Source organism: Grammomys surdaster, unplaced genomic scaffold (genome assembly GCF_004785775.1).
Source record: "Grammomys surdaster isolate TR1022 unplaced genomic scaffold, NIH_TR_1.0 373, whole genome shotgun sequence".
NCBI lineage: Eukaryota > Metazoa > Chordata > Mammalia > Rodentia > Muridae > Grammomys > Grammomys surdaster.
The window spans coordinates 9,151,365-9,172,238 of record NW_021604792.1 but is presented as its reverse complement, the minus strand read 5'-3'; the positions used below and the strand labels follow the sequence as shown (position 1 = coordinate 9,172,238).

The window sequence follows — 20,874 nt, the reverse complement described above, 5'->3', positions numbered from 1 at the left end:
AGAGAGAGAGAGAGAGAGAGAGAGAGAGAGAGAGAGAGAGAGAGAGACAGAGAGAGAGAGAGACAGAGAGAGAGAGAGACAGAGAGAGAGAGAGACACAGACAGACACCGAATGAATGAATCAGAAATCCTGCTATCTGTCATCATTCAGTAAGTATTATTTTAAAAGTAAAAATTTCCTTAACTATTAACAGAGCAAAAAAAATTAGTTGAAATGATCACATTTTGTTCTCTTTGGTTTATCCTTTGTGTTTATGAACACTTGTTCTCCTTAATTATATTCTATCTATAATGCTAATACCCAGTCCCAAATTATCAGAGTATACAATGAATTTTGAAGAATGAAGAGTCCTTTAAACTAGATTTTCAAATAATTGCCAATTAAATTATTTAAATATGCTGTATTATCATCCCTGCATCATGGACCTAAAATGAGGTAAAAAACTAAGCCCAGGGTGGAGAACTTTATTTTTCTCAAATCTGTCCCTAGAATTATGACTTACAATATTGGTTTAAAACAGAGAATATAGAGAAACAGAACCGATTTAAGGATGTTTCTCTTTCCCAGCTTTTGGAGCTCTCAGAAGAGGAAAACCTAATTCAAAAAACAGTAAAATATTACTGTTAGTGAAAAGCTAGTATGATTTGAATAGATTTGCAATGTAAATAAAATGGATACATAAGAGTGAACATTTCTTTGTCGTACAAGAAGTAATTTTTTATATTATTGTTGTCGTTGTTCTTGTTTTTGTTGTTATTTTGAGGGTTTCTCTGTATCCCCTTGGCTTTCCTAGAAGTCACTCTATACAACAGCTGGTGTTAAAGGTCTGTGCCACCACTGCTCTGCAGTTCTACAGTTGCTTTTTGATTTTAGTTTTTGTTTTTTGTTGTTGTTGTTCTTTTTATTTTAACAAGAGGATAAAGATAAACCAGGGTTGTAAATAAGCAGATTAATTCAGACAATTTCAGGCAGCAGGTATTGATCTCTGATTTTACATAACTACATAGGTATATCTTACCCTTATGTTCTGATCTCATGAGAATTACTGAAGTGGCTTTTTCTTATGTCAGCTGTCCAAAGTTTGTTTTGACTTCCTTAAAATAACAAAGTAATTAAGCTCCACTGTAAGATTTACATATAGGGTTACCCTCTAGCCTGTAGGGATGAGTTTACCTATATTCTTTTCTTACTAAGCGTGTTTCTGACACTGCTCAAATGCAGAGCCTCTTGTAGAGACCATCAAGGCCATTACTAAAATACTTGCATAAACTTTATAAAATAAAAAAGATTTGTTTTGTTTCTATTATTTTTGTATTATTTAATATTTATTGATAAGAACACATCATGAGCTCTCTCCTCTGAAGTATTTATTATTTATGTCTTTAAAACAAACCACTTCCCACAGTGTATCTTTAAGTAACAAGATTTGGGTAAAGCTTAATTAAATATATATATATATATATACATATATATATATATATATATATATATATATATATATGATTATAATCTCCCTGTAATTACTTTGTGGAAAATGTGGAGGCTAACCAACATTGAAATTCACTTGTTCAGTGTCAGGCTTGAGATCTTCACTAGGTTTTGGCAATAGAACATACGCCTTGCCACATAGTCTATCCCTCTTCAAAGGGTCTCAATAGAAAACTGATCATACTTAGAAAAACAGAAATTTAGATAAATGCAAGACCTTACCACCTAGAGGAAGCTAGTAAAACAAGCAAGCACTGAAAGGAGTGATATCCCTATGCAATAGTTCTATTCTCTTTATTAGATGTGAACTAAGTCAAACTCATACTCAATGGCATGGCATAGCTTACACAAATAAAAGGAAAGCAAGAGGCAATCTCATTCCAGATCCTCTACTACACTCACTGAGTGAGAAAAACTTCCATTCTGATGTTGACTTTCAGGTCTACTATGGCTTTATATATGACATTATCCCCCTGGGTTTTGTCAAATCAATTATATGAAACAAAGAAACAGAGTACATGCAGAGTCTTGTTTGAAACATGTTGCCTGTCATGCTCATGTAACTGGAATCCACTCTCTATCATGAAATTCTATCACTGTTTGGTTACTAGTAGTGTTAAAGATCTTTTCCTTACTTATTGTACTAACCACAAAAAAAAAGAACAGCACTGTGACATACAGTGATTTCTATTCAGACTTATTATACCTCAAAGTGAACAAACTTGCCCCTCTTCATAAACTTCATGTTTTGCTTTCTTCATCTTCCAAGGTTAAGGTTTCACTCGAAGCTAATAATCTCATTTACTAGCATGCAGAAGAAGAACATTCTCTTTTATTTTACTGGTGCATTTCTTATTGCAAACCCTTGCATAGTTTTTGGGTTTATCATGTCAGCTAGTAAAATTTGGAATCCCAGTACTTACATTACAATAGAATGATTAAAATTTTCAGGAGGATTATGGTCATCTGAGTTGTGCCTAAATAAACTGCTATCACTGATCTACCATGTTTTAAAATTATTTTATTAGTTTTGAGATTTTCATATTCTATATTTTGATAAATTTTACCCTTCTACCCCAAGTCCTCCCAGATCCACCCATTTTCATATCTATAAAACATTGTGTCAATATTTTTCCTTAAGCCTAACAATTCTATTGAATGTTGCCTATAAACTCTTGGGAGTAAACAACCACTTTCAGATTGGATTTAAATACTGTGATGTGAAAATACTCTTTGGAGTAATGAACAAGCATCTACTCTCCCCTATTTGGAACTGGTAACAGATCAAAATTCCAAAAGTTTAACTTGGGGACCTAATGAATTTTATGGGTGTTAATAATGGAAATATGTATGTAGGGTTACTCATATGAACATAAGTAACTCAAAAGACAGAATCATCACTAAAATCTCACCCTATCATGGGTCCTTAGAGCTGGAGACTTGGAGTGCATTGCATAACCTGCAGGGCCTGCAGCTCAACACGTTGAAAGTTTTCGTTTCCAGGTGATTCAGATGTCCTAACCATGTTTGAATTCGTTTAGCTTATCAGAGACTCCTTTAATTTCATAAAATAAGTATTGATTGAAATATATCCATCAAATTATTATTACTGGCATATTATTTTGACAGATAAATAAATAAAATCAAAGTTGATAAACTTTCTGTGAATATTTGAATTTTTTTGTAATCATTTGATCAAGCAGTCAAAAATAAAAATTAAAATTTTATACAATTAATTATAAATCAAACAGATTCATTAATACAAGCTTTGGAATAGGTGAGGTCATTTGACTCTAAGGCACTCACATTTAAAGACAGTTCTCCTTGGTCCAGTGAAGACTGGACATCTCAAAGTGGGGGAAATTGTGGGTGGGGAGGTGGGAGTGGGAGGGTAAGTAGGAGCATATTCTCATAGAGGAAGGAGGAGGTGGGAATGGGATAGTGGGTTCCTGGGTCGAGGGGAAATGAAGAAAGGGGATTATATCTGAAATGTAAATAAAGTATCCAATAAAAGAATTTAAACAAGAAAAGAAAGCTCTGGTATAGTGACAGACAATTGACAAACAGTAAAGTATATCATTTCCATTGCACTGTATTCTGGATTTTGAATTCAAGCAGGCTTTTAATCTTATAGTGTAGATGAAATGTTAGAATAACACTGTGTGCCGTTCTCAGCTTCTGTAGACTCTCTCCCCAGGATCTGCTGTTGGTCAGGAGGAAACTATAATGATTTCAAGTGAGAACTAAAGTTATCTGGAAGTGCTCTGTGCCAGTGAGTGTAATTCTTGCCTGAAATACAAGTCCTGAGGCTTTCCTGAAAGTCCATGGAGTCTCACTGTCAGTACCCATTCCACACAGCTCCACCCCTTGTCCTATTTCTATTTGTTTCTCTTCTTACTTGAGCTCACACTGCTACCTGGAAGGAAGCAAGCCACAAGGAACATCCTGCCTCTACACTGAAGGTATGTTTGTTGTTCTATTCATAGATGTTTCCTTGATATGTGCCACAGGAGCCCATTATCAACATACTAGTTACATGAATGGTTCTTACTATCCAAATGATGATTCTGAATCTTCAAATTGTTTACCTTCTTTGCTCAGTATTCCTTCAAGACTGAATGTACTATTATCAAAAATTCTAAATCACTTCATGTTGTTTGTTGCTGTCTACACTACATTTGGCCACCATTCCTAAATTTAGTTCACTAAGTTCTGCATTGCTCTTTAGATACTGAATTATCAGTGTATCAAACTTCTCTTTCATCATCTTTTCTAGAATATATGACATCCTTCATCACTTTTGGTGACAATGATTTACATTTACAATGAAGACACTGGATGCAGTTGATTGGAGTTGGCTATAGTGTGATGGTGTATCTTGCTAATGAAGAAGCTCTTCTAACAATCAAGGGACAGGGCAGGAAAAGGAGTTTTCTTGCTTTGTGGATTAGCTAATCTTCATCTTGACTGGTCACAGCACAAAAGTTTTCCATCTTAAATTCATGGATAGCAAAGACTTAATGTATCAGGTAACATGTAAAGCATAGCAAAAGCATGAAGAGACCAACTTATACAATACTAAGCATGATCTATATGTACAATAAATATTGATCGATATGGATACATTATAGAAAAATTTAAAATATTTTGAATCTCAATAAATACGTACATATATGTGAGCATTGTATGTATGAATTCATGCAAGTGACATAAGACGGCAACCTTATGTTGACTACTTAAAATTGAAACTATAAAGACCGTCATGACATTGTGAAACATCATAACATGAGAGTTAAGGACCTCATATGGCAAGGTCTCTGAAATTTGCAGTACTTATAAAGCCTTTTCCTAAGAAAGTGTGATATCTGTTAATATTTTGTTGTTTATTTTACATATTTGAGAATTTCTAAAAGTGTTTTGACCAGTAAATAGTCATAACAAAATACAAACATTAATGCAAATATATATAACATGTTTACATTTTCATGCAAGCATGTGAGTTTCCTACCTTTCCTTTATCATTGTCTAGAAAATGCAAAAGGAGCTGTGTGTGAGCAAAGAAGTTCTGGTCTGGCATTCCTGAGCTGTGTGAGGAAACACACTTTCATGGAAAGAGATGCGGGTTCCATCACTGTGACACTTATATGTTTGTTCTTTTGTTAATGTGTGGCAAAGTGTTAAGAAAAAAGGGATGTTATAAGAATCAACTCAGAAATTGTCAAAAATTGTCTATACAGCAATTTTATAAATTATACTCCAAATGGATACATGAACAAATCTGTATAACTAATTATAAAATGCAGAATCATTTAAAGACAATATTTTTTATCTCCCATACCACACTTGCAATCAGTTTATTCATGGAATTAATAATTGGAATTATAGGAAATATTTTCCTGGCCTTGGTGCACTATATGGACTGGGTTAAGAGAAAGAAAATGTCATTAGTTAATCAAATACTCACTGCTTTGGCAATCTCCAGAATATTTCATCTCTGTTTTCTCTTTATAAATTTAGTCATCTCCTTTTCACATTCAGATTTAACTAGGACTTCAAGGATGATACAAGTCATTAAGAATGTTTGGATTATAGTCGACCATTTCAGCATCTGGCTTGCTACATGCCTCAGTATCCTTTATTTTCTCAAGATATCCAATTTTTCTAACTCTCTTTTTCTTTATCTAAAGTGGCGAGTTGAAAAGGTAGTTTTAGTCATACTGCTTGTGATGCTGGTCCTCTTGATTTTGAATATTACACTAATGAACTTAGAATTTAACATGTGTATAAATGAATATCAAAGAAACATATCTTGCAGCTTCAGTTCTCATTACCAGCGAAAGTGTCATAGACAAGTGTTACATATTCACATTATTTTCCTCTCTGTCCCCTTTGTTTTGTCCCTATCAACTTTTGTCTTGCTTATCTTCTCCCTGTGGACACATCACAAGAAGATGCAACAGCATGTTCACAGAAGCAGAGATGCCAGCACAATGGCCCACTTCAAAGCCTTGCAAAGTGTGATTGTATTTTTCCTACTATACTCTGCTTTTATTCTGTCTGTCTTAATACAAATTTGGAACCATAAATTACTGAAGAAAAATATTTTCATTATATTTTGTCATGTTGTAAATATAGCTTTTCCTTCATTCCATTCATATGTCTTGATTCTGGGAGACATGAAACTGAGACAGGCCTGTCTCTCTGTATTACGGTGGCTGAAATTCAGGCCAAACTATGAAGAAACTTTAGATCTCTAAAACACTATAGATTATGTTGTATATTCTAGATGAAGGTTAACCAATCCAAGGTCTTTTATATTTTTCATATTTTACATTTTAAATATCTTTTTACCTTAACTGCATTAATTTGACTTTCGTTTGTAATTATCACTGATTAAAGCTATTACTAATTTAGCTGTTGTGTACAAGGTTATTTCTTAGTATATATATCAAAAAAAGACCTCACTGTTATCCACTAAAACATAAATATATCAAAATTTTACAAGTTTCTGTAAAGCAACAATCACTGAGATTTTGATTTATGCATTATATTCTATGTGATTTAATATCCATAAAACTGTGACAAAAGCACATAATTGAAACCATTTAAAATAAAATGTGTGAATAAAACTTTGTAGAAGAAATGTGTGGTATAACATAGAATTATAAATGAGTGGGAATAAAGGTAGTTTATTAAATAAAGATCTCAATTTGGAATTACTTTTGACAAACGTTTGAAGCCATGAGTTTCCTGTGTTTGATTTACGTATGTCTTTTACTAGCTTCATTATCAACCATTCTAAAATACTCTCATAATTATTAAGTCAATGTAATTTATATTTGTACGTGCAGTGTATGTTAATTTCAGCAACAAAGTACAATCTTTATATTTTGAGGCATAATTATAAGAAATAAAAGTTTATGATATTTTTAATATATTAATTTGAAATAATATTTAATTGATTTTCCATAATATCATGGGGAATCACTTACTGCTGACATAAATACAATCAAAAGCAGGCCTTCTTAAATATACATGTTCCTAATATTTATTGTACAACATATCAAATAAATAAATAAATAAATAAATAAAATTTAAAAACCTATAAAATTAAATTAGTTCATGAAATGTCAAATAATTGTACAATATGATACATAGGCAGTAGATCTTGGTGATATTCCTAGTGTTTTATGCAGTAAAATCTTCAATAAGCTTCTGAACTTTATGGAGATGAAGAATTCTTTGTTCAGTCATAATTTTATTACTAAATATTTCAGCATCAAATTGATAATATACGTTTCCATCTCTGACAAAATAAACACTCATTCATTGAAAAATATTTTAGTTAATATCTATTCATTATACCATTTGATGATAATTTAATGAGAAACAGAACCTTGTAATGACAAAATTTAACATCTCTTACAAGCAGTTCCGAGGAGAGTTATATACTTCTATTTGTCATGTTTTCTTTTGTAAGATTTTGTATTAATATTCTAAAACTTTAAGGCTTCTTTTCCAGGTTTACAACTTATTGAATAATATTATTCCCACACAAAACATATAAAAGATAAAAATAAATTTTTGATAAGTCACATAAACAGAGTAAGAGTCTTGAAAAGTCTTCAGTAGCTGTCAGGTGTGACAGCACATGCCTGTATCCCAACCCTTGAAAAGCAGAGATAATGAAAACCTACAATTCGGGGCCAACTTAACTGTATAGTGACCTCCATTTCACTTAAGGATACATAGAAAGACCCAGCATAAACCTAAACAATAAATAATATGTAACAGTAATTATTTCTGTATAATATCTTCAACTAATGTCTGTATCCTTATTTAAAACTTTAGATTAATGTTCAACAATAAGTAAAACTCCTGACAATATAAAAGTGAAATAGAATGTTAAAATATAATTGATAAGAATAGCTTATTGAGCTATAAGATTCTATATGATTCTTACTTACATATGTTATGAAGTGTCTATCTCCTGACACCAGCGAACTTAATGGCATGAGGGAATTACAGACAGAGTTCAGAATCAGAATCTCTGATAAATTATCTTCTTGGCTTTCTATAATCTGTTAAAAATCTTCACAAATTGTGACTTTTAGAGATCTCTTATGTAGAGAATGTTTTCATTGCATCCAGAAATTATAGGGAGTAACTCTAGTGGAGATTGTTCTGTTAGAACAAACTGGAATTTACTACAAATTAAATAGAATACATATTTTTACATATATTTTGTGTTTTCCTTTTACCTGATTTAGTTTTTTATCATGAATTGATATTAATTATTTTGTACTGTAGACAAAATAAAAAATGATAAAAGAATAATAATTATGAAAATAAGGGAAGAGTTTTAGTTGTCAAATAATACTGAATTTACATAAAGATGTGATTATGAAGGTGGACAAAATTTTGCACTTCCAAATTTGATAGCTTCACAGGTTACACATAAGTAGAATATAATCCACCTACCATGAAAATGCTTTTGCACAGTTAATTTGTCATTACCAAACAACATTTGTAGAAGTATGTAAGGTGATGTATTCCAGGGGAGACATTCATCCCAGATAAAGCACTAAAGGCAGACCAACCAAATGATTTCACCCATATCAAAATTATTGAATCACTCAATTTATGTGAGTTCCTTATGGGAGGATGGGTAGAGTGTTACCTTCTTACAGGGACATGGGTGTCTTCAGATAGCTGCATCTATAAGGAGTCTATCCCAGCAAAAGTCAGCACTTAGGAAAGATGAAAGCCCTGCAGGCAGCTCAGAATCAAAAAATTCTCCTCTTCTCAGTGGGCATTGTTCCCTAAATAACCTTGGATTAGAGCTTTGTGTCTTGTGCATTATAGGAGCATTCCTAACCTTAGAAATTCTCATTGGTATTTTGGTCTTCTCTCATCCCTCTCAATGGAGCAACCTCAATCTAAAGGAGACAACAAGAGAAAATAAATCTGCCAATTGACACAGGATTTACCCACGTATTCTTACTCTAGGCTCAACAGACTAAATACAAGGAGTAATTCATGTTGTAATTCCAAAACATACCACTCAAACAAAGCTGTTAAAATGAGCATGAGCACAGATAGAAAAGACAAGATGGAAGAGAGAGGGAGAGAGACAGAGAGAGAGAGAGAGAGAGAGAGAGAGAGAGAGAGAGAGAGCTGAGAGAGAGGATATAAATCAGAAATCCTCAAAACTGTCCACATTTAGTTAATATTATTTTATAAGAAAAAAATTCCCATAACTTCTAACTTTTTTTTTCTTTTAAAAGACACCTTTAATGTTGAACATACTATTTTACGAAACAAAAATTCTTGGTTTCAGATCTGAAAGTTGACAGCTCAAGAGACAATGGTTAAAGGTGGCAACCACATCTAAGAAAATGGAACAAAGGACTAGCTGATAGAGTTTAAACCAGAGCTAGGCAGAAGACTTTGCATGATGATATGATAAGGACACACAGTGAATTAAGTACATAAACATATAGGATACAAATATATACATTAGTTGACAGCTGTTAAACTAGAAGCAGTTCTTTTTTTTTTTTTTTTCGAGACAGGGTTTCTCTGTATAGCCATGGCTGTCCTGGAACTCACTCTGTAGACCATGCTGGCCTCTAACTCAGAAATCTATCTGTCTCTGCCTCCCAACTGCTGGGATTAAAGGCATGAGCCACCATTGCCTGGCTCTAGAAGCAGTTCTTAGAATATTCCTAAATTCTTTGACAACTTCTGTTATCTCAAATTCAGAAGGAACCACATTCAAATGAGTTAAACTATGCAAAGTAAAAAGTCACAACCTTTATTGAAGAACAAACATGGTATCCTATATACAGGTGGCACATGGTGCCAACTGCATTTGCAGATGTAGTAGTCAATTGGAGTCATACCTTTGTCATGGCCTTAGACAAATTCTGAACTAATGTACAGTTCTGCTGTGCCAGCATGCTGATCTTAATATGTTTAGATGTTGCATACTTGTTCTTGATAGCCATGTGCTTTGTAAGGCCAAGGTTCACCATGACTATATTCTTAGCCAGGTGCTTCATAACAGGAAGCAGGGATTCTTCTGTATAGGATAGGTAGTGCTGCAGAGTTGGTTTCCATTCACCATTGTCAAGAATTTTCAGTACTAAGCAAAAAGCCTCAGCTGATGCCTGAGTTTGAGAAAGAGCAAAATGCATCATGTCATAGTCCAGCATAAAGAGCTCCATGAGGTATTTGGCCACAGTATGCTGCTCGACATCAACCTCTTCAATTTTAGATGCTCTACAGAGAAAGTGCAGAGGCAGAGGGCGACCCAGATTGAAGTTTAGAACTCTCAGAATCTTCATCTCCATCTGTCTGATGTGATGCTTAGTGTAAGTGTTGTTAGTCACAAAAGTGAACTCACCTATTTCTGAAGGGTACATCTCCTCATATTTGCTTGCAATAAATATGGCAGTTACACCAACCAGTTGTAGCATCTTCTTGGGCACACAACTATTCTGCATGAACCGATCAATAATGGAAACAGTCATGACCAAGCCCGCTCAGTCAGTCAACAGGTTCTCCAGTGCAGGAGTGAGGATTAAAAGAAAATAGATGATTAGACAAAATCATAGCATGACCCCAGCCAGTTCTGAGGCTGAAGACACGTTTGTTTAATTCAACTTTTCTTTTAAACTCTTTTAATTACATGCAAGTATTTAGGTCAGTTCTAAGTTGAGGAACCAACAATACAATAGAAACAAACAGTCAAGGAACAAACAAGGCAATATACAGAGTCCTGTGATCACTCATGATCACTATTTCTAAGGGCTCATCGGGATGACAAAGTATCTGAGCCTAGTTCCCAGTCCTAGCCCACAGTCATATTCATGCCTGAGGTCTACTTCTTTGTTCTAGCCTAAGACTAGGATTCCTGACTGAAATTACTTCTCCATTTTAGCCTAAAAATAGACTCCTGCCTGAACTTACTTCTCTGTTTTAGCATAAAAATAGAGTCCTGCCTTAATTTACTTTCTTGTCATGGCCCAAAGTCAGATTCCTGCCTAAAGCCCATTTCCTTGTCCTTGCCAATATCAGATTCCTGCCAAGCAGCCCCAAAGGCTCTCCACACAGTCATGTACATGGTCTCCTGCAGCAGCTTAAATTTCATTTGAACCTGTATTAGCCAGTCAATTAGGATGGCTCTCATGTTTCCAGTGACTTCACGACCCAGTAGGTATTTTGGTCTAACTGACTGCCCTTACTCCAGTTGTCTGAGATAAGCATAGATATCTTTCACATATTCACTGCAGAGGTTTGGATCGGATCCATCATCTGCATAGACATCACTCACTGCAAGAATTACATCAGAGAAAGCCTGACACAGGTATTCTTCTGCAGGTGCACATCCAGATGTTTCCATTGGCCTTAGAGAGGGATTACCAACCAAAATAGGTTCAAGAGAAAACTTCTCTTTTGTAACATGTTCAGGCTCAGGCTCAGGCAGTTCCACCTCTGACTCACACACAGGCACCTTCTCCACAGGTTTTGGTAGGACTTTAAAAATACCTTTTCCAGCACCTAACGTTTTTGCTTCCTTTTACAGAGGCACTCTTGCCTGTTCACTGTCTTTATTACCAACGTCTCCAAGAGCAGTTCTCTATCTCAGCCTGAGTTTGGAGGCAGCAGCAACTGCCATAGGCACAGGCTTGGGGCCTGCCATACTGACCTTGGTCTTATTTTCTGTGTTAATTTTTGTGTTCCCAGTGACTCTGAGTGCCATGGCTCCTCCTGAAGCAGAGGTTCACCGAACTGAGAAGGCACTCCAACCTGTGACTGTTCACAGCTAAACACTAACAGCCGTTCCTCCAGAGCAAGCCCATAACGTTTAACTTTGCAAAAATATTAGTTGAAATGATGACTTTTTGTTCTCTTTGGGTTTTCATTTGGATTTATGAACCCTTGTTCTCCTTAACTATATTCTGTCTATAAAACTAAAACCCACTCTCAGAGTATCATAATACACATTTAATGTTGAATAATGAAAAGACTTTAAAACTAGTTTTACAAATAAGAACCAACTCAATTGTTTAAATGTGTTGCAATAATTGTCTCTGCATAATGTAATTGAAATGAGGTAGAATCTAAGGCCAAGTTGGAGAACTTGAATTTCAGTACCTATAAAATGATCTCTAAATTCAGAGATCTAAATGGAGATAATGTGCACTCCTGTCCTGATATCATGAGAATTACTAAGGTGGCTTTCTCTTAAAACAGTGCCCAATGTTTGTTTTTAATGCTCAGAACAACAAAGTCATCAAGATCCACAGCAAAAAATATACATGCCCTCTAGCCTGTGATGACAACTGATGACAGGGGATTAGTTTTCTATATTCTTTTCTTACTAAGCATGTTTCTGATGTTGAACAAATGTAGAGGTACTTGCAGACAGTGTCAAAGCCATAAATAAAACATTTACATAAAGTTTCTATAAATTACTGGGTCTGTTTCTGTTATTTTGTATCTCTTATTTGAGGTTTACTAATAAGCATACATCATGAGCTCTCTCTTCTAAAGTATTTATTATTTGTGGCTTTAAAACAGCCACTTTCCCAACGGGGTAGCTTTAAGCAACAAGATTGAGGTAAAGCTTAATTTACTTACAACTGCATCTATTTTTTTTTGTACTTCTGAAGTTCAAATCTCCCTGTGATTTCTTTGGGGGAAAGGTGAAAGCTAACGAACTTTAAAATTTACTTGGGCATTGTCAAAATTCAGATTTTCACTGGGATTTGGCCAGAAATCCTATGGCTTGTAACACAGCCCATTCCTTGTAAAGGGTTTGAATAGAATAATGATCATATGTAGGGAAACTAATGTTTAGACAAATTTGATGATTTGAGACCTTTCAGCATACAGGCAACAAAACAAGCACTGCCAGGAGTGACATCCCTATGCAATAGTTCTATTCTCTTTATATGACATGAAGTAAGTTAAGCTCACACTCAAGGGCACGACATGGCTTACACAAATACATGGAAAGCAGGAGGCAATCTCATTCCAGATCGTCTACTACATTCATTGAGTGAGAAAAACTATCATCCAGATGTTGACTTCCAGGTCTTCTTGGCATTATATGTAAAAAATATTCTCCTAGATTTTGTCAAACAGAACCTAAGAACAAAGAAACAGAGTTCATGCAGAGTCTTCTTTGAAAGATGTTGCCTGTCATGCTCATGCAACTGTGATTCCCTATTTCATGTGACATTCTCTCATCATTTGGTTTCTAGTCACGTGTTGAAATTCTTTTTCTTAAATATTTGAATAACTTCAAACAAAAAGGACAGCACTGTGACATACAGTAATTTCAAGGATGGCTTATTATTCCTAAAAGAGAATGAAAGGATAAAAATTCATAGAGAATCCCCCCAACCTTCCCTCTAAATTAAGGTTGACAGATTCACAGGCCTAGGTTCCAGGAACTAGCTGGCCACCCAAAGGAAGAATTAGCCAGGGGGCTAGTCAGCCAGGTCATTACAACAAAGAATAGCAAAACTAGTAATACAGGTTGGCCAAGCCACCCTGGGAAGTGACTGACCATGAGGTAAATGACTAGGTTAAGGTCACAATCCTGAACAGAATGTATACAGGATGTTACTCACTCTCCACTCTGGTCTGTGACTAGTTGAATAATGGAAACTTTCTGTGTACAGGATGTTTCCTACTCCCCACTCTTGTTTATGATGAGGATTGTAATTTCCTATTTCCTCTTGGTTTTCCCCTTTACCACCTTGGTTTGCAGTTTTCTCCTTTAAATATCCCTTGCACCCTAGCCTGGGGGTCGAAACTCTGGCCCTTGCTGTGAGTTTCCACCTCAGTGTGCTGATTATTTGAAATATACCTCTTGTTAATTGCAACAAGAATCTGTGTCTTATGGTCTTTGGGTGGACGTAATCTCTTTTGGGTTGAGTGTGGGGGTCTCCCCTCTCCAGGGGGCCTTACAAGAACAAATTTGCCCCTATTCATGAATTTCATGTTTTACTTTCCTCATCTTTCAAGGTTACTGTTTCACTTGATGATAATATTCTCCTTTACAAGCATGCAGAAGAAGCATATTATCTTGCATTTTACTGCTGATTTCGTTTTGCAAACCTATGTATACTTTTTGGGTTTATCATGTCACTTAGTAAAATTTTGAAACTCAGTCTTTAGATCACAATGGCAAGATTAAAATTTTCAGGAGGAATATGATCATTTGATATTTGCCTAAGTAAACTGCTATCACTGAGTTACCATGTTTTAAAACTCTTTTATCAGTTTGTGAGATTTTCATATATTTTGATATTTTTTACCCCTCTCCTGCTAGACTTCCCAGATCCAACCATTTTCATACCTGTATAACCTTGTGTCATCATTTTTCCTTAAACCTACCAATTAATTCTATAATATGTTGCCTATAAACTTGTGGAAGTAACCAACACTTTCAGATTGGATTTAAATACTCTGAGGTGAAAATACTTCTTTGGAGAAATGAGCAAGCATCTACTCTCCCATATTTCATACTAATAACAGATCAAAGTTCTAAAGTTTAACTTGGGGACAAAATGAGTTTTATTGTGTTACTAATGAAAATATGTATGAAGGGTTACTCATAGATACATAAGTAACTCAAAAGACAGATACATCTCTAAAATCTCACTCTATCATGGGTCCTTACAGCTGGAGACTTGGAGCTCATTGCATTACCTGTAGGGCTCACAGCCCAACAAGTTGGAGGTTTTCCTTTCCAGATGATTCAGTTTTCCTAAGCCTGCTGCAAATGACTCAGCTTGTCAGAGACTCTTAATATAATAAAATAAATATTGATTGAAATATATACATCAAATTATCATTATCGGCATCTGTGTTTTGGCACAGAGAAATAAGTAAAATTGTGGTTGATTATACCGTTTTTTTTTTGTTGTTGTTGTTGTTTGGTTTTCTTTTTTCTTTTTCTTTTTTTTTTTGAGACAGGGTTTCTCTGTGTAGTCTTCACTGTCCTGGAACTCACTCTGTAGACCAGGCTAGCCTCGAACTCTAAAACTCAGAAATCCGCCTGCCTCTGCCTCCCAAGTGCTGGGATTAAAGGCGTGCGCCACCACTGCCCGGCTGATTATACTTTTTGAGATTATTTTAAATTTTTGGCAGTCAATTAAGTGGTGATAAATATTAAAATAATCTATAATTAATTATAGATAAAACAGATATATTAACATTGGTGTAGAACAGGTCAGAATGCTTTGCTCTGAGGCACTTGATTTTAAATGCAGTTCTGGTATATTGACAGATAATTGTCAAACAGTAAAGTGTATCATTTCCAATGGACTGTATTCTGGATTTTGAAAAAATTAGCTGACTATAAATTTTATTTTGTAGATGAAATGTGAGAATATTGCCTCTTTAGAAAGACTCTCGCCTCAGGATCTGTTGTTGGTCAAGTGAGAACTATGATGATCTCAAGTCAGATTGAAAGTTATTAGGAAGAGCAGATGAGTGTAATTTTTGCTGGAAATTCAAAACCTGAGGTTTTCCTGAAAGCCATGAAGTACCCCGTGCCCTTCCCCTAGCCTTAAGCAGGCTGAAAGACCTTGTTTACAACAGTAGACCAAACAATAGGACCCAGGTGGTATTAACCACCTTGGCTGCAGGTACAGACTGCAACAAGAACTTAAAATAATAGACTGCCTGCTGAGCTTGCCTTGATTAATGATGAGTGCCCCTCACCCACGCCAGCTGAAGCAAGAAGGGGTTAGGTGGTGATTCCCATTTAAATTGAAAGCTGAACATTAAACAGGAGCCTTGATCAGAAAACTTTGTCTTGTCTTCATCTCTTCTTGCCCTCCATCTTTCTTTCATTCCCAGCCCCCATTTCAGATAAACCCAGTGGCCACAGGTGGCTACAGTACCCATTCTACACAGCTCCACCCCTAGTCCTGATTCTATTTGTTTCTTACATACTTGGGCTTATTTTGTTACCTGGAAGGAGGAAAGCTACAGGAAACAACCTGCCTCTACACTGAAGGTATGAGTTATGTTTCATTCATAGATGTTTCCTTGATATGTGCCACACCAGTTACCAACATGATATCTACATGAATGGATCTTACCACACAAATGATAAATAATTCTGAGTCTTCAAATTGTTTACCTTCTTTGCTTAGCCTTCCTTCAAGAACTGAACGTACTATTATCAAAGATTCTAAATCACTTCATGCTGTTCACTGCTATCTACACTATGTTTTGCAACCTTCTAAATATAGTTCATTAAGCTATGAATTGCTCTTTAAATACCGAATTATTAGTGTATCAAATTGCTCATTCTTCATCTTTCCCAGTATCTATGACATCCTTCATCTTCTTTGGTGACCATATTTACAATGAAGACACTGGATGCAGTTGATTGTAGTTGGATACAGTCTGATGGTGTTCCTTGCTAATGGAAGGAGAGGGCAGGAATAGGAGTTGTCTTGCTTTGTGGATTAGCTAATCCTCATCTTGACTGGTCACAGCACAAGAAGAGTTTTCCATCTTAAATTCTGGGATAGAGAAGACCTATTACACCAGGTAACATGTAAAGCATACCAAAAGTATGAGCTGATCAACTTGTACAATACTAAGCATGATCTATATGCATAACAAATATTGACCAATGTAAATATGTTATAGAAAAAATTTAAAAATATTTGAATCTCAAAAAAATATGTCCTTATGTGTGAGCATCATACATACATATTGATGCATGTGAGATAAAAAGGCAATATGATATTTACTCCTTAATATTGGAAGATTAAAGATCCTCATGATATTGTTAATCAGATCAGATTGTGAGCATTAAGGACATCATATGGCAAAGTCTCTGAAATTTTCAGTACTTATAAATCCTTATAGCTAAGAAAGTCCCATATCTGTTAATATTTTGTTGTTTTCTTATATATTTGAGAATTTCTAAAAGTGTCTTGCACAGAACACAATCATAACATAATACGTAGATTGTAGCAAATATACATAAGAGATAGAAATAATGTACTTTCACTTTCATACATGCATGTGCATTTCCAACCTTTCCTTTATCATTGTCTAGAAAATACAACAGGAGCTGTGTGTGAGCAAAGAAGTTCTGATCTGGCACTCCTGAGCTGTGTGAGGAAACACACTTTCATGGAAAGATATTCAGACTCTGACACTGTCAAACCTGTATGTTTGTTCCTTTGTTTGTATGTGGAGGACAGTTACGAATAATCATGTTATGTAATCAAACTCAGAGATTGTTAAAAATCATCTAAACAGTATTTTTAAAAATTATATTTCAAATTGATACATGAGCAAATCTTTATAACTAATATATAAAATGCAGTATCTTTGGAAGATAATATTTATTATCTCAAAGAGAACACTTGCAATCATTTTCTTCATAGAATTAGTTATTGGAGTTACAGGAAATGGTTTCGTGGCCCTGATATACTGTATGGACTGGGTTAAGAGAAAGAGAATGTCATTAGTTAATCAAATTCTCATTGCTTTGTCAATCTTCAGAATTGTTTATCTATGTTCATTGTTTATAAGTTTATTCATCTCTTTTTCATATCTAGATTTAAGTACAACTTCAGGAGTGATACATGTCATTAATAATGTTTGGATTATAGTCAACCATTTCTGCATCTGGCTTGTTACATGCCTCAGTGTCCTTTATTTTCTCAAGATATCCAATTTTTCTAACTCTCTTTTTCTTTATCTAAAGTGGAGAGTAGAAAAAGTAGTTTCAGTTAAATTGCTAGTGTCACTGGTCCTCCTGATTTTAAATATTTTACTCATGAACTTGGAAATTAACATATGCATAAATGAATGTCAAAGAAACATTTCTTGCAGTTTTGTTTCTTATTACCAAGCAAGATGTCACAGGCAAGTGTTAAGCGTTCACATTTTTTTCCTGTCTGTCCCCTTTGTTTTGTCCCTGACAACTTTTCTCCTTCTCATTTTCTCCCTATGGACACATCACAAGAGGATGCAGCAGCATGTTCAAGGATGCAGAGATGCCAGAACCATGGCCCACTTCAAAGCCTTGAAAACTGTGATTGCCTTTCTCCTGCTACATTCCATTTTTATTCTGTCCATCTTAATTCAAATTTGGAACTATGAATTAGTAACGAAACCTCATTTTATTGTATTTTGTCTGGTTGTACATGCAGCTTTTCCTTCATTCCATTCATATGTCTTGATTGTGGGTGACATGAAGCTGAGACAGGCCTGTCTTTCTGTATTGTGGTGGCTAAAATGCAGGCAAAATTATACAGAAACTTCAGATGTCTAAAACACTATAGATTGTGTTGTATATTCTAGACAAAGATTAACCGATACAAATATTATTTGTATTTTTCATTTTTTACATTTTTAAGTGTCCTTTGACTTTGACTGCATAAATTTGATTTTTGTTTGCAGCTATCATTGATTAAATTTATTACTAATTTAGATAGTTGTTTAAAAGGTTATGTCTTAATATGCATATCAAAAAAGACTTTAACCTAAGTCATAAATGCATCAAAATTTTACTATTTTTCTATCAAATATTAATCACAGAGATTTTGACTTATGGGCTATGTCTTTTAATATCCATAACAAGCTGTCATAAAAGAATATAACTGAAATGCTCTGAAATATAATATAAAACATGTGAATAAAATTTTAGAGAAGAAATGTATACTATAACATGAAAGTATAGACTAATGGAAATAAAGGTATTTTATTAAATACTGCGTTCAATCTGGAATTATTTTTTGCCAATTCTTTGGTGTCATGAGTCTCCTAAATTGAGTTATGTATATTTTTTATTAGTTTCATTATCAACCATTCTAAAATACTTTCATGATTGTTAAGAAAATGTAATTTATATTTCCTGGTGCAATGTATGCTAATTTATGGAAGATAGTATAATCTATTTTATTTTAATGAATAATTATAAAAAATAAAAGTTAACAATAGTTATAACATAATATTTTGAAATATTATTTGTGATAGATTTACCATATCATGTGTAATCACTTATTGCTGACCGTCATACAGTCAACACCAAATTTTCTTACATGTACCTGTTCTTAATATCTATTTTACATTAAAAATTAAAAACCTTTAAAGTTAAATGAATTTATGAAATAATGTCAAATAGTTAGTTGTACGATAAGATACATAGGTAGTAGGTCTTGGTGAGATGCCCAGTGTTGTTTGCAGTGAAATTGTCATTATAATATGATTCTGAATTTTATGGAGATGAAATATTCTTTGCTCAGTCATAATTTCATTATAAAAATTTCTGCATCAAATTTATAATGTTCTTTTCCATACTCTGACAAAATATACACTCATTTATTGAAAAATATTTATAGTTAATGTCTATCCATTTTAACATTTGGTCATATTTTAATGAGAAACAGAAACTCTGAAATGAAGAAATTTAACGTCTCCTACAAGCAGTTCCAAGGAGGGTTTATTCTCCTATTTGGCATGTTTTCTTTTGTTAGGATTTGTATTACTATTCTAAAATTCTAACACTACTTATCCAGCTTTACAACTGATGGAATAATATTATTCCCACATAACACATACAAAACATACAAACATAATTGTGTCTGGTAAAGTAAACAAAGAGTTATGGAATGTGTTCAGTAGCTGTCAGGTGTGACAGAACATGTCTGTATCCAAACCCTTGAAAAGCAGAGATAATGAAAACCTACAATTCAAGGCCAATTTAACTGGACAGTGACCTCCATTTCACTTAAAGATCCTAAGAACCAGCATAAACCTAAACAATAATTAATATGTAACAGTAATTATTTCTGTGTGATATCTTCAATTAATGTCTGTATCCGTATTTAAGATTTTAGAATAATGTTCAACAATAAATAAAACTTTTGACAATATTAAGGAGAAATGAAATGTTAAAATATAATTGATAAGATTAATTTATTGAGCTTTAAGATTCTATATGATTCTTACTTTCATATGTTATGAAGTGTCTATTTCCTGACATCTGCAATCTTAATGGCATGAGGGAATTACAGACAGAGTTCAGAATCAGAATCTCTGATAAATTATCTTCTTGGCTTTCTAAAATATGTTAAAAGATCTTCACGTACTGTCACTTGTAGGGATCTCTTATGTAGAGAATTTTCATTTCATTCAGAAATTATAGAAAGTAACTCTAGTGGAGATTGTTCTGTTAGAGCAAACTGGAATTTACTACAAATTAAATAGAATACATATTTTTACATATATTTTGTGTTTTCCTCTTTACCTCATTTAATTTTTTATCATGGATTGGTGATGATTATTTTTATACTCTAGACAATAAAATAAAAAATGTTAAAAGAATAATAATTATGAAAATAAGGGTAGAATTTTAATTGTCAAAGAATACTGAATTTATATAAAGATGTGATTATGAAGGTGGACAAAATTTTACACTTCCAAATTTGATAGCTTCACAGGTCACACATAAGTATATAAGAGTGTAATCCACCCACCGTGAAAATGCTTTTGCACAATTAGCTTGTCATTACCAAACAACATTTGTAGAAGGACGTGTTGTGCTGTATTCCAGGGGAGACATTCATCCCAGATAAAACACTAATGACAAACCAAAGAAATGATTTCACTTATGTACATCTTATTGAACCATTGAGTTTATTTGAGTTCTTTATGAAAGGATTGGTATGGTTTTACTTACTTACAGAGTAATGGGTGTCTCAAGATAGCTACACCTATAAGAAATCTATCCCAGCAATAGTCAGCACTTTGGAAAGATGCACAACTTGCAGGTGTCTCAGAAGCAAAAATATTCTCCTCTCCCCAGTGTGTGTTGTTGCCTAAATA

The 20,874-nt window shown here is 34.1% G+C and overlaps 2 protein-coding genes and 1 pseudogene across 2 annotated transcripts; 2 read left to right on the top strand and 1 right to left on the bottom strand.

The window, feature by feature from the left end:
• Positions 1–5,285: 5,285 nt before the first annotated feature.
• LOC114632346 (taste receptor type 2 member 117-like) lies at positions 5,286–6,245 on the top strand. Its single transcript, XM_028780883.1, has one exon. The coding sequence runs from the start codon at positions 5,286–5,288 to the stop codon at positions 6,243–6,245; it is 960 nt and encodes a 319-aa protein (XP_028636716.1).
• A 3,642-nt stretch (positions 6,246–9,887) lies between these two features.
• On the bottom strand, positions 9,888–11,755 carry LOC114632521 (annotated as a pseudogene).
• A 5,604-nt stretch (positions 11,756–17,359) lies between these two features.
• LOC114632337 (taste receptor type 2 member 117-like) lies at positions 17,360–18,319 on the top strand. Its single transcript, XM_028780873.1, has one exon. It carries the CDS (start codon positions 17,360–17,362, stop codon positions 18,317–18,319), a length of 960 nt encoding a protein of 319 aa, XP_028636706.1.
• The last annotated feature ends 2,555 nt before the right edge of the window (positions 18,320–20,874 follow it).

What these genes read in the sequence shown, in the direction of transcription:
- LOC114632346 (XM_028780883.1), top strand. Translation starts at nt 5,286, where the DNA reads ATGCAGAATCATTTAAAGACAATATTTTTTATCTCCCATACCACACTT.
- LOC114632337 (XM_028780873.1), top strand. Translation starts at nt 17,360, where the DNA reads ATGCAGTATCTTTGGAAGATAATATTTATTATCTCAAAGAGAACACTT.